General features: G+C 30.9%; 3 protein-coding genes across 3 annotated transcripts; 1 reads left to right on the forward strand and 2 right to left on the reverse strand.

Moving 5' to 3' along the window:
- Nucleotides 1-1,517: 1,517 nt before the first annotated feature.
- Nucleotides 1,518-3,734, reverse strand: PGO_030630 (hypothetical protein, conserved; the record flags this gene model as incomplete). Its single annotated transcript, XM_028686051.1, has 3 exons — nucleotides 1,518-1,595; nucleotides 1,843-2,065; nucleotides 2,296-3,734. 3 exons carry the CDS (start codon nucleotides 3,732-3,734, stop codon nucleotides 1,518-1,520), a joined length of 1,740 nt encoding a protein of 579 aa, XP_028541852.1.
- Nucleotides 3,735-5,344: 1,610 nt separating this feature from the next.
- Nucleotides 5,345-7,210, reverse strand: PGO_030640 (flap endonuclease 1; the record flags this gene model as incomplete). Its single annotated transcript, XM_028686052.1, has 1 exon — nucleotides 5,345-7,210. The coding sequence occupies one exon, from the start codon at nucleotides 7,208-7,210 to the stop codon at nucleotides 5,345-5,347; it is 1,866 nt and encodes a 621-aa protein (XP_028541853.1).
- A 4,198-nt stretch (nucleotides 7,211-11,408) lies between these two features.
- On the forward strand, nucleotides 11,409-14,399 carry PGO_030650 (sporozoite invasion-associated protein 1; the record flags this gene model as incomplete). Its single annotated transcript, XM_028686053.1, has 1 exon — nucleotides 11,409-14,399. One exon carries the CDS (start codon nucleotides 11,409-11,411, stop codon nucleotides 14,397-14,399), a length of 2,991 nt encoding a protein of 996 aa, XP_028541854.1.
- Nucleotides 14,400-15,148: the final 749 nt, after the last annotated feature.

Here is a 15,148-nt window from a genome sequence, read left to right on the forward strand (position 1 = left end):
TTATATTTTTATATGTATATACGTATATGTATATATGTATACACCATTTCTTTTCTTATCCTTATGCGGACGGGAGCGTACTTCCACCATTCAAAATTTGTTTTTTTTTACATGCATAATTATTATCTGAGACTTGACTTAGGGCTAATGTGTTCTGTTCCTTGCTTATAACTTTCTAGTGTAACATTATATGCACGACCTCGAAATATTTGCGTAAACTTAGATATATAACTTCTTCCTTTTCTTTTCCTTTACCTTCATAATTTTTTTTCTCTTACATATATATGTGTATAGTGCCACTATTTGAATGAACAATATTTTTACTGCTATAAATGCTCTAATTGTCATTTTTTCAATAAAAGAAAAAAAAAAAAAAAAAATGGTGCCAAAAAAATGTACCCCCACTCTATCAGTTTTTATTTCCCGCTACCATTGCCTTTCCGCTGTTGGTAATCCTTCGCCTCTCTCCACATGTGTTCTAATGCAACTACATATATGTGGGAGTGAAAAAAAAAAAAAGAGTAATGTCAATGCTCCCTTTTATGAACTCCACAATTGCTTTTAAAATAGCAATCTTGAAGGATAACGAATTTTATATTGTGACAAGTTGCTTCAGATGTTGTTATTCTTATATACTCTTTTGTTTTTATGTCATTTTATTCATTTTTCACTCCTTACCATATATTATTACCGCGATTTGATTATTTTTTGTAAAATTTCCATTCTCAAACAGAGTTTGCCAATTTTTTTAAATTTTCCTCATGCAAACAACTTTTGACAGTTTTTTTAAATTTCCCTCATGCAAACAACTTTTGACAATTTTTTTAAAATTTTCCTGCTCCTACAAAGTGATCACTCTAATCCAACCCGAAGTGGTTGTTTTTCCCCATCCTCTTTCCGTTCCAAAAAAAAAAAAAAAAAAAAAAAATAAGCGAAATAGCATAAGCGAAATAACATAAGCGAAATAACATAAGTGAAATAACATAACATAAATGAAATATTATATCATAAGATTTTTTAAAAACATTTTTAAGCGGTTTTGTTAAGAACAAAATAGAGGGGAATGGTTTGGGGGATAGGCAAACAAAAAAAAAATAAAAAGATGAGTGGAGGGAAGACCAAATTCCCACGATTTCCTTTTACGTGTGCATATATATGTAACGAGTACAACATATGTGTTGGTTCATCCATTCATTCATGAGTCCCCATGTTGCAGGTATAGTAAAAATAATAAAATGATAAAATAAAAAAAAAATAAAAAATTGCGGAAATATTGAAGTAAATACGATGATATCCATTCAGACTTTTTCTCGAAATAGGGTGTAACCATATAAGTTTTACTGCTCTCCCAAATTCGGTATAACTTTTGTTGCATTTAAAAAGAAAAACGCAAGGAACCTACTCACGTGGGATGGAGATAAGAAATCTTCAAATATGTCCTCTATACATGTCATTCACACAACTTCACATTAATCCAGCTGGTGTGGACGCAAACTGATACAGCCATTTTCAACACATTAATTTTCCTTCTGAGCTGTGTCATATATATTTTCTCCCACACCGGTTAAGTCAAAATGATCTACATTGACCTTAGCCTGAAATAAAGGGTATACACATATACAAAATGAAAGCGATAAGCATGGAAACATTCTGACCACGAATATGCTGTTATAATTGGTTGGAACGATGCACCTTTTATATGTGCATTATGGTGTGTGTTATGATGTGTTCGTGCTGCTACGCGCAGTGTGTAGTTATATACACGACAATTTGGTTATTGGCATCAGGTGCAGGTGCTCCGCAAAAATGCAGGAAGAATTATATAAATCTCTTTCTCCATACCTTTTTCCTTCCCTTGGGTACATATCTTGTAACGTATAAATTGGAGCCCTTAATTGGCTTTAATCGAAAGGAGTGCTCACGCATCATTTTCTTCTTTGATAAATTTAAATTGCGTTCGTTCTGTTCTCTAAGCAGTTGCAAATCAACCACTTCCCCTTTTAGGTAATCACACAGGGTGTCTTCGTAGTAATGCATATACCTGTCCTTCCAGTAAAAGTACAAACTTCGAAAAGGGTTGAAATGTGGGGTAGGATACAGGACATGTGTATGTGCATGAGCATGTGTATGTATATGTGCATGAGCATGTGTATGTATATGTGCATGAGCATGTGTATGTATATGTATATGTGCATGTGCAAGAGCATATGTATGAGTATGCGTAGAATAGAAAACGGGGTGAGTGAGCCAGACATACACACAGCAAAATTTTGATGACTATATTTTTAAGAGTACGTGCGGGTCCAATTCCTGAAAATAGATCGGGGGAACAACAAGTTATACTCTGTCATCTGTTCGTCATCCACATCAATAGAGTTGACCTCGTGAATGTCATCGTAATTAGCATAAATATTATTAGAGTAATCAATACCTAAGTTGTCTAATAATTGCTTTCTACTTTTTATTAATTTCCGTTTAGCTACTTTGGATGCATAAAGCATGATTTTATTTTTATTCATTTCCCACTCATTTAAATGTTCCTCTTTTTTATTTTTATAATTCAGAAAAAGGGCATCCAAGGTATTCCAATCTACGCCATAACTAGAACTGTAACACCATAAATTCTGTAATCGGTTTTTATTTATTTCTATATGTTTCTTATCAATTTCGAAAGTAACATTGTCTTCATTCTTTTTCTTCTCCAATACAAATGGTTGTAATCGATGATTGTATACTAGCGGATTTGGCCATAAAACGTTTCGATCAGGATAGTTAAATTTTTTAAAATTAGAATTTAGATAATAAATTTCAGGATTATCTTCTTCTGCTTCCTGTCCTGATTTTATATGCCTTTCCTTTCCCTTCTCAATTGGTCTTTCTTCCACTCCTTCCTCTTGGAACATATCATTTATCACATTTTGCACATCAGTCTTCTTCAGGTTTCTAGGACTGGAACACTTTATTTTTATCTGTATGTTCATATGTTCCTTTCTGATGAACTTAAGTAGTTCTTGCGGACAATCGTGTGTGTCTCCGTTGTCATCATAAATTTCGTAAAATGATTTTGCATATTTGTTGTCATCATCCTGATCGTCTTCCTCCAGAATATCTTTACTGTCATTTCCCTCGCCTTGAACATCACTGAGATTGTCATTTCCCTCACCTTGAACATCACTGAGATTGTCATTTCCCTCACCTTGAACATCACTGAGATTGTCATTTCCCTCACCTTGAACATCACTGAGATTGTCATTTCCCTCGCCTTGAACATCACTGAGATTGTTATTAGGAACATTTTTTCCAGTCCTCACACCTTTTTTGTAGTCATCATCTGGGTTACCATTCTCATACTTCATAGTGTCACAATCTTGATTTCCTCCATTTTTATTCTTCTCCAAAGAATAAGAATTGATATTTCCTCCCTTTCCGTTTTGGGAAAAACTGGAGAAGTTTAGTACACCTCTTTTCTTTCCTACACATGGTATGTAGTCGAATATGTTTGATTTTCGTGCAATTATTGATGCACTACATGTCATACTAATCACAGTTGCATTTTTCTCTTCCTTCTTTCTTCTTCCATATGAAAACACAGGAAGGTGTGTCCCTTGGCTTCTGACCATTCCACAGCTTGTCCCATGCTGTAAATAATATAGTATACGATTTTTTTTAAAAAAAGAAAAATATTTCACACTTATAAAAAAACAAAAAATATTCCCTTTGCTTAATTTATTCATTTAAAAAGTTTTTCCTATTTTTTCTTATTTTTTTTTTTTTTTTTTTTTCCTATTATTTTCCTTTTTACATTTCCTCAAAATAAGATACGCAAAAAAAAATAGATTTTATAAAAGTACACATCTTAAATCACCACTCTAACCATTTCACTCATGAACATATTTTCTCCTTTCAAAAAAAAAAAAAAAAAAAATGAAAATAGCATTATGTGACATTTCCTAGTTGGAAGAAAATGTGTATTTCAAGTATTCCCCATTCAGGACAAGTAATTTTTTTCACCGATAAAAAAGGGGGACAAGAACATCAAGAACATCGTGTTAATGTGGGGGTGTTGGGGGTGTTGGGGGGGGCAATATAAACATTTAAAATATCGCTAACATTTTTTTTTTACCATTGATCATAGAAAGTTTGCATACAGCACATACCTACTGTTTATATACACTTAACATAGGCGGAAGTAGAAAAAAAAAAAAAAAAAAAGGATTTCATGGAATGTGCTTTCCAAATGACCAAAAAGTGAGATCTACCGAATTTAGCACCCCTTTCACTAAGTTAGTATGATGAGATTAAAAATGAACAGAATACAGGTCCTTAAAGTGTGCCAAAAAAAAAAAAACAAAACATGCACATTGGAGAAAGTTCATGCATTGTGAAGCTTGTTTGACACATGTTGAAGCACATCCAGATATATGCAACTATTTATTACCAAAAAAGAGGTACGCAAAGGGGAACTACTATACTCTACAAGCATTCCTTACTTTCATTCTTACTTTCATTCTTACTTTCATTCTTACTTTCTTTCTTTCCTTTTTTTTTTTTTTTTTTTTATTTTTTAAATGCATCACCACACTTTCCCAAAACAAGCATTAGCATCATTTATGTATAGGCTATAAAAATGAAGATGTAGAATATTTACGCCATTCCTCCAAGGCCCCTAACTGAAATGATATGCCATTTTTTGCCCCCATCTGTATATCATCAAAATGGGGAAAAGAATGGAGAGAAAAAAATATATATGGAAAAGGTCAAAAATGTGTGAAACAGTTCGCAAATACGCGGAAATGCACAGAACATTTTAAAAAAGCATCAAACAAAATTGTCTTTTTTTTTTTTTTTTTTTTTTTTTTCAAAAAATCAAAACACGTTATTCGAACACTAATTTTTGATCTATGTACGAGATATGCATTTCCAGTTTTTCAAAAATGCATAAGTGTATTCATAAAAATGTATTAAATGCACGCTATGTAAAATTAAAAATGGTGTCATTCTCATCTGATGATGTTAAAATATGGTACTGCTGTTTTCGCTACTGTTGAACCTGATAGTAAAATGGTAGATAAAAGGGGTGGGTGGGCCAAGCAAATCAGTTAATGATATGTAAGTACTAAATAGCCCTTAGGTTAGCTACGGAAGATGCAAAATCTGCATCGACGTAAATTTCATGAAACGAGTGAAAATTCATGTAAACCAAAAAAAAAAAAAAAAAAAAAAAAAAAAAAATATACAAACACAGATGTAGCTAAAGAAAGGACCCCAAATGAAGACACAGATCAGGCCAAAAGGCATCGGCACAGATATAATGATACTAATACCTGCTTCTTAGCACCTCTTCCTAGAAACGCTGGATAGACTTCCTCTTCTTAACACTAGTAACATTCTTTGGACAATAGGGCAATAAAAATAAAATGTTTTTTTTTTTAACTTGTGACTGCATCATATCCGAATTGTTATTCAAACAATCGGTGGTATTATGAGGGAACAACTCACTACTACATAAATGATTGTTGTCATCTCTTGGGGAATCATTAGTTAAATGTTTCACACTCTCGTCTATTTTCTTGTTATTATTTAAACTATTACGACTATACGAGGTGCTGTTACTACTTAGGTGGGTGTTGTTGCCTAATGTGTCGTTCCCATTTGTGCAATTATACACAGGGCTTATATTATCGTTTTTTACATTTTGTTCCATTTCTTCTATTTCTTCCATTTTTTCCATTTCTGCTATTTTTAAATTACCTGATTCGGAGTCCGATTTATGGTGGAAGAAGTTGGGACTAGGATTATCCCCCTCATCCTGTTCTTCATCAAAGGGTGGTGCCAGACCCATTGCATCATCCTTTTCTTCTTCTACTTCTTCTTCTACTTCTTCTTCTACTTCTCCTTCTTCTGCTTCTTCCATGTGGTGGTTCTGCAGCTCCTCCTTGGATTCATTTTTAATTGACGTCTTTTTGTCTTCATTTTCGACTTTTACTTTCTTATTTTGTTCCTTTTTCTGTTTTGCATTAAGCTTCGTCGAACCATCAATTGGTAAGTCTCTTTTTTTTCCCTTACGTTTTGGTTTCAGCTCCTTTTGACTTTCTTCTATAATTAATTTAGTACTTTTTTTAGTACAAGCAGTGAAAAAGTTGTCCAGACGTCTCTGGGTAGTTGCTTTTCGCGCTTTCAATAATCTGTTAATATAATTTGTAACCCTTACTTCATTAAAATTATAATCTTTAATTAGAAAGTTTTTTAATTCTTCAATTTTCGGTTCACACCAATCAATTTTAACTTCCTCTTTTGATAAAACTTTTGGGTTTATAAAAGAATCTCTAGCTTCTACAAATCTAAAATTTGCAGGGACTTGATATTTATTTTTGTCTATATTTTCTATAATTTTTTCAATACAATTATATTCTTTTATCAGGTTATAAGCAGTTTTGGAACCAATACCTTTGATGGTATCACAATAATCACAACCACATAAAATACAAAAATCGATAAATTCATTCATGTTTAAGTTTAGACCTTTTAATACTTGTTCTAAATTTATTTCTGTTAATATATATCCTCTTTTACTAGAATTTTTATTCTTGTTTTGATTTGCAGATGATGATGCATTAGCATTCAAATTCCGAATTAAAATTTTCGTCCCAAATACTAAAGCATCAGCATCTTCTGTTGCTGTTGCATGAGCCAAATTATATTTTGTTAAAAATGCGCACTGAGATTCTGCTTCACATGGAGCTTCTACAACTGGAATCCCCATTAAGGTTAATAATTTTTTTGCTTCTTCATTTTGTTTTTTTGTAACTCGTACTGTTCTTCCACTTTGTTTTTTTATTTCTTCTATATTTCCCTCTTCTTTCGCTTTTTTTAATAACTCTTCTGCTTTCTGTCTTTTCTCTCCTCTTTTTTCTAATTCTGATCCTTTTAATTCAGGAGGCGCACCGTCAAACACGTATATTGGTTTTAAACCATTCTCCATCAACTTTATACTTCTTGACATTAACCCAGATATGTGTGAAGTTGTCTCTCCTAACTCATTCGTTAAATTTCCATATTGTTCTGAATCTCTAATAGCTATTATGAATTGGTACAAAGACATGGATGCATCAATAGCCACTACTCTCCCCATCAAATTTTCAATTTTTATTTCTTTAATTGCGTTGGGTGCTGCATCAGCAATAAATTTTGTCAATCCTTTAATTCCCATTTGGCTCAAAAATAAAGAAAAAAAAAAAAAAAAAAAAGTGAGCACAGCGCTTTGGAAGTATATCTATCTTTTAATATCTTTTTATTGTATTTTTTTTTTTTTTTTCTTTTTCAGTTTATCTTCTTTTATTTATTTCCCTTTCACTATATTCTGCTATACACCTCCGTGGGGAGTTTGAGACTAACTCTGCACAAAAACCTAAGCGTTATGTTTTATGTAGAAAATTATTTAGAATTATTTAGCATCACTTTTGCTCAATGTTCACTGCTGCATTACACTTCGAAGTGATTCCTTATGCTATCATGTGTTTCACAATGCACTGTTAACTGCCCCGCACATTGAGAGTTTCGATTTCCTTTTCTATGCATTATTTTTCAACTCTTCCCTTGGCAAACGGGAGAAAAAGAAAAATTTCAATACTACGTCTATGTTCAAAATTGATTTATATTACATCATTTTTTTTTTTTTTCTTCCTTTTTTTCACTAAACTTTTATTACAATTTTTCAATTTTATTTCTCTTTTTCTTTCATGTTCATGCAAACAGAAGGGAAGGGGGGAGAAAAAAAACATATGTATATAATATATATGGAAATTTAAAAAACGTAGCAAAACAGTGCGCATACCTCGAATTACCCTCCTTATGTCAATTCGAATTACTCCTTTTGTTGATAAAAAAATGTGTATATTTATATATATCCAAAACTTCTCGCACAAACGCGCTCCAAAAATGTATAATAAGGAAAATGTGCAAATGGGTAACCGACTTTTAAAGTGCCAATGTGCATACACAGAAGAAGAAAATGAAATAACATGGCAATGAACGTTAGTTTATCTCACCAGTCCTCTCCCCTGAACACATAACGGGAGAGTTAAAAATGCAAACAATTAAATAATACATATATATACACAAAGTTGATATCGTATGTGACGTGCATATCTTTTTCCCAAGTTGACCTTTTTAAGTATTTTATCCCCAATTATAAATTATCATATGTCTATATATTGAAATGTGTATTTGTTTATTCGTTTTATTATGCTATTATTTTTTTTTTTTATTTATTTTTTTTTTTTTGTACCCTTAAATTGTAAAAAAAAAAAAAAAAAAAAGTGCATAATGACGTCACACTTTGTTCATTAGACATAATACACATATTTATCCCATTTGAGCAAACAATTCATTAAAAAAAAATGAATTATATGTGTGTGATATGAAAAGAGAAAAGGAGAAAAAAAAAAAAAAAAGTAAAAGGGTCTTTTATCACTTAACATGAATATGTGTTACAAGAATAATATAAGATCTATTTTGTTACCCACACCTCTTATGTTACCTTTACCTTTTTTTTTTCTTTTTAATGTCAATATAAGGATACATTTTCTGTCTAATTGTTTGCATTTTTCTCCTTGCTAGGTATGAATAGTGAAAACTTGTTTAGCTTTCTCACGACAGTGACTTTTTATTTCATTTACACATCAATCTTAATTAATATTAACGTTAAATTATTTTCGTGGAGACTTTGGATTTTTTTTTTTTATCAAAAATTAGGGTTATACACACGTCTTTTACAATACGAAAAAGAAGCACATAGTAGCTGTCGAAGAGATACAGTGCATACACCCTTTCACTATAAAATGAGCAAATTTAAAAAAAAAAAAAAAAAAAAAAAAAAAACTTTCTTTTTGGATTTCCTTTTTCCATAATAATTTGTTCGTATAAAATTTTATAAAATACATTCTGTAGGTCATCTTTACTAGAGTTATTTATGCGTCATTCTACCCACACTAGAAAAAGTCGTGAATATGCGAAATGTTAATCACATGTGTTCACTATTTTCGTTTCGTCCAAAAGGGAATTTAACATCCCGGTGGCATTCGAATATAAGAATAATTTAGGTGAAGGAAATGGCTAAAAAAGGTATGCATGTGTATATATATATATATATATATATACATGCATGTTCTCCCCTTCAAGTAATTTTCCCTGTATCGGAAAAAGTATCCAAATGGGTTTTCCTTTTTATCGTACGTCAAACAGAAAATACTAAATGTTGCATCTTCATCAATTTGCCTATATTAAAATGCTGCCATTATTGTGTTATATGAAGCGCAGACAAAATAGCAGCTGTTAATCTGTTTACAAATTGATACCTCCTTTTATTCTTTATAAATGTAAGCTTAATAGGAAAAAAAAAAAAAAAAAAAAAAAAAAATTCAAGCAGAAAACTTAAAAAAAATTAATTAAATTGACGAATTTTTAACAGATATGTTCATGATTAAGAAACCAAAATGGTGAAGCAATTTTCTTAAATAAATTTCTTCTCTTCTGCTTTTCTTTTTATTTTTGTTATAATACCTATTTTTTTTTTTATCTTTTTTTTGGACAATTTCTTTCGCAAATGAATAGCTTGCTAAATGAGTCACGTAAAACGATGGGTGTAATTTTGTAATATACTTTTTCAAGATCCACAACGGAAAATAATCCATGTGCACGCGTTGAAATGTAGCTACTAGACAGGGTTATATATTCATATGAGGTATTCAAAAAAGAAAGAAAGAACAAGTGCTTATAAAAAATACATTTAACTTTTGTTTATTTTAATTGAACACAATAATTTTCTTTTTTTAATTCTTATAAATATGCATGCACTTTTTTTTTTTTTTTTTTTTTTGGTGTAAAAGTGGGTAGCCAAATTTTTTTTCTTTTTTTAAAGGTATGAGCAGGTGACAAATTTTTTTTTTTTTTTTTTTTTTTTTTTTTTTTTTTGGGGTTTATGCATGTAAAAATGTATCTAACCATGTTGTGGGTTCAGAGAGGAAAAAAAATATATATAAATAACTATTTCACCATAAATACGTTAAATTATTAAGTGTATATATTCTTCTACATATCAAGAATTTCTGCTTTTCTTTCTTTTTTTTTTTTTTTTCTTCCTCTTTACACCATACAAACTGTATATGGAAAACACACAATTGTCATGTATGTTGCTACATTATTTTATATTCGTGCAGATATAGCATGTATTAGTAAAATTAATTAAAATATTATTGAGATAGCTAAAAAAAAAAAAAAAAAACAAAAAACAAAACAAAATAAGGGGAAAAATAAATATACGGAATCATAACGCTAAGTGCAGCCAAGTATGATAATGTGTAGCTGCACATGTAACTAAGCACAACCAAGAAGAAGGGGATCAGGATTGTCCTGAGCTCAATTAAAATTGCATGACAAAGTACAAAAACAAGGGCTATTTGTGTACAAGGGATTAACCTTTCGATTTGTTGTTGCATGTGTTTGCAATTTTCTTAAATGTTTTTAAAATGTTGTTTATAATAAATGCGTCCACATAAATGTTTATAAAAATGTACACGTGTTATATTTTTTTTTTCTTGTAACTTTTCCTAATTTGAAAAAAAGTTAAAAAGATTAACGAAATAACTTAAAGAAATAATTAAAAAAATAATTAAAGAAATAATTAAAAAAATAAGTGAAAAAATAATTAACAACTTATTTAAAAATAAATTGCTAAAAAGTTTATTAAACAAACCAAAAAAAAAAAAAAAAAGACATGAACAACCAAGTAAAAGATAATATTAACATACCTTAAAACTAAATTATAGCAAGTTACCCTTTTTCTTATATCCAGTTTTGCATATCAAACAATAACTTTTATGAATTTTTTCCTCTATTTGTATACAATTCTTGCAATTTTATTGTGTATACACATATATATGAATACCTATTTTTGTTCCATCCTTTACGTTACATTTTTTTTGTTTTCTCCTTTTTTGTCTACTCTTTTGTAATGTGTATGTAATAACATCTCTAACGTACACATACTAACATAAACTTCCCATGTCATACTTTTTATGTTAATGCATAACTTTGTGTGTAATTCTTATGTTGCAACTTTGCATGAATATATTTTTTCCCATTCTTATTTTTCTTTATTCCTTATCTTTTTTTTTTTTTTTTTTTTCATGTAGAACTTTTCCAACCAAACATCACATGCCCATGCTTACATGTTCATGCTTGTGCGTAATTTTACATATTTAAAGTGTAATTTTTTTTTTTTGAAAGATAGCTATCTTTCTGTAAATGAAATGTGTAAGCGACAGATTCTTTAAACATTTCTCTTTCGTTTAATCTTCTTTGTTTTGACCTCTTTGGAACATTTTTAAAATCCATCACATGCTTCCAAAATGAGAAATTATATCTTGTTCAAGATCCTCTTCCTGTGGATTTCCGTTGTGAATGTTACTTGGATATACAGCATAAGACATTTTGACTTGAACACTGCAAAAAACTTAAGATCTTCAGAAGAAAGATCAGTAGGGACAGATTTTCTAAGCAGGGGAGGAGTAGGCATATCAAATTTAAGAGAAAAAAATTATATAAGTGCAGATAATGATAGCCCATATGGGAAAGCTGTCTTTATGCAAACATCAGCAACTTTAACAAATTTAATGCATGAAAGGGAAGTTCTTTTATCCACAGATAAGAATGATAAAACTTATGTGATTACAGGATCAGTCAAAGGTATAGAAGATGGACAACCGATATCGATAGCTCTAGGAGCTCAATACTCAAATAGTTTCGATTCTTTAGAAGTAGTAATAGTAACAGCTGATAATCCATATTTCAAATTTATTGTTCATGGAGGAAGATATTATTTACGTACTTTTGGATCTACCTATTTAACACCGAGTGCTATAAAATTGAATGTACCTTGCTCCGAATGCAAATTTGTAAATTCAGATTATAGCGATTTTATTGATATAACTCCATATCCAAATGTTTCCAACTTGTTTATATATGAATGGGAGTTACAATCAACAGCTCCTATTGCATTGGAACATATAAATGTAGTACATAATGATGATGCTGATTGGACTCATGGACATGATTTATCAAATGAATTGAAACTCGATGGGTCAGCTGCTTCAGCATCTTTGAAAACCTTTTTTGGAATTGAATTATACGGATATTGGGGCTCTGAATATTCAGACAGACTACTAAATGTGTTGTCTAGTTTCCCCGAATGTGTTAAATTAGTTGCATATAGTAAGGAGGAAAGAGCACGTCAAAGGAAACATCAAAAATGGATTCTAGTACAAGGTGATTTAGGAGCATTTGATATGGATTCAGAGATTTACAATGAAGAGGATGATGCTGACTATTCCAAAATTGTACGTGTATCTAGCAGTGCATTTGAATATTCTAAAAAGCAAGTGAAAACACAAAGTAGTAATGGAAATTATTATTCAAGGAGATTAGAAAAGGTAATAATAAGAGCTATCCTAGCAGATGATTATAACTTATTTGTTACCTACTTTGAAGAAAAACATGGGGTTCAATTGTTAGACCCAGTGAGAAATCCCCAACAGGTTGAACAAGTTACAGGATATTCACATAAAGATTATCAACCATGGAGTCAGAATTTAGAGGAACTTATCGAATTAGCCACCTCGTGGGATGAATATCCAAAAGGATTTCAAAAAGTAAAAGGATTGAATTATATTTCTAGAAGAAAGAACGGACTAAAACATCCCGTTTATCCTACTGCCCCTGCAGTGGCTTTCCCTGCTGGTCCTACTAGGAATTCTTTTATCGAATTCATGGAATTAGCATTTATAAATTATAAAGATATTTCTCACTTAGTTCTTCATGAGATTGGACACTTTATTTATGTAAATACTCTTTCTGTTGATTTGATAAAAGAATGGGTTACTTCGGGACAATGGTATGAAGAACCCTTATCCCCAAGCAAATGGGCTACTAGGAATGAAATAGGATTTGTTTCTGCTTATGCACATGATAAGACACCAGCAGAAGATTTTGCAGAATCTATAGCTTCCTTTGTTTTGAATCCAAAATTATTGAATTCTAGAAGTAGTGAAAAATACAATTGGATAAAAAAGAATTTATTTAGTGGAAGTTTTTATGTCACTTCAGGAACACACAAATTTGAAGTTATAAATTTAGGGAATCAAGTATTTTATTATCCTGGAAAGGTAAAAAAAATACGAGTAGAAGTAAAGGGAAATCCATCTGAAAATAAAAAGGTACAAATACATATAAACCTTTTATCATCAAATGGAAATAAAGGATGTGCAAAATATGCTCATGCAAGATTTTTCTCAGAGCAGCAAACGTATCGAGATGTATTTTTCTACACAGCAGATCGTTCAGAATGTAGTCATGTCTTATATGCAGAATTTGATGTAAATTCTTCAGAAAGTAAAGGGAAATGGGTAGCTGAATCTCTATCATTTACTGGACAAAATGATATAAAGAGATACACAGGATTAGGATCTTTTCTCTTATATATGTATGTGAATAACCAGGATGAAGATATTGAACAACCATTGGCATTGTTAGACTCAGTTCAGATCTATCCATATAATGGAAGTGGTTCTGAAGACTCATTACTAAGATTAAGCATGCTTATCTTAGAAAATACTGCACTGAAGATACATGGAGGAACATTCGCTAATTTCGCCTCAACGGATAATGAAAGTTATTCGTATGGTAATCATACTTACTCATCATACGATCCTGAGTTTGATGTTAATGCTTTGCATAATGATTATTTTGTGAGGGATATTAAAACCAGTGGATTTAGACAAGTTAATATGGAAGCATGCAAAGCACATACAAAAATGAATGTTACGAATTTAAAATGTTTTCAAGTAATGAACCCAGTACACATTCCACAATACTGTGTAAGTAGTAGATATTACTTTCGTCAGATGGCTGTAGAAGATGAGGCAGGGAACCAAAACATAGTTAATGTTACATCGGATAAGTATTATGCAGATTTAAAAACTTCAGCTATTAGGGATAGAACTAGGCCTACTGTAACTGGTGTTAGGGTTACCAGCAAACCAGCTAATGAACACCATGATGGAGAAACAGAAGTTACCGTTGAATTTGGCATACATGATGATTTATCTGGATTGTTCTATGCTTATGTACACTTAAGGGATCCTCATGGTGGAATACATTCAAGTCATGTGAATAGAACCCTCTTGCCTAAGGGAAAAGACTATGCACAAGTGGTTCACAAGATATTGTTACCAAAGGGTTCCATGGCCGGAACATGGATATTAGATGAGATCAAGGCGGTTGATATGTGTAAGAATGAGTCCAGGAATGTCTACTCATACAGCGTCTTCGTCGACAATTCTTAAGTGCGAACAAAACGGTGGTCATCAGGTGTGTGTATGTATATATATATATGGGGGGAAAAAATAAAAAAAAAAAGTAAAGTATACCACAAAACCTCACCATATTATAACCACTACCTCTACACCTCCTCGTTCGTTACTCATTTTTTGAACACGACACGTGGTAATCTTTTGTGGCTTTTTCTTCCGATTCAATTTAAAATTGATTGAACAGGGGAGGAGAAAGTTTTATTTTTCATGCCAGCGTTTAGCTCGTATGGCTGCTTATTTTACTTTGTTTTATTTTATTTATTATTATTTTTATTTTTTTTGTCGATCTACCCACGTTACTATATTCGATATGTTTCTTCTCTGTAGAATAATTCATAAAAATTAAAGGGCACTTATCCTTACACTCTTGTTTTGTCTTTATAACCGTTTTTTTTTTTTTTTTTTTTTTTTTTTTTTTTTTTGTTCTTCTCATGTTATAATTAAGCTGTGCATGTTTTTATTTGTCTTTGCCTGCTTGTAAATTTTTGTCTTTTTCTATGAATATCTATATTTTACATCTTTTTTAAATTGTGTAAAAATTTTGAGATAGCTCTTCCAAAAACAAAACAAAAAAAAAAAAAAAAAAAAAAAAAAACTTTAAATTTGTATAAATTAATATATATTTTCCTTTTATTCTAGGAAAATATGACAAAAAAAAAAAAAAAAAAAGAGAAAGAAAGAAAATGTAAAAAAGGCATATTTTTACCTGTTGCTTTAGGAGG

Source organism: Plasmodium gonderi (genome assembly GCF_002157705.1).
Source record: "Plasmodium gonderi DNA, contig: Chr03, whole genome shotgun sequence".
NCBI classification, from domain to species: Eukaryota; Apicomplexa; class Aconoidasida; order Haemosporida; family Plasmodiidae; genus Plasmodium; species Plasmodium gonderi.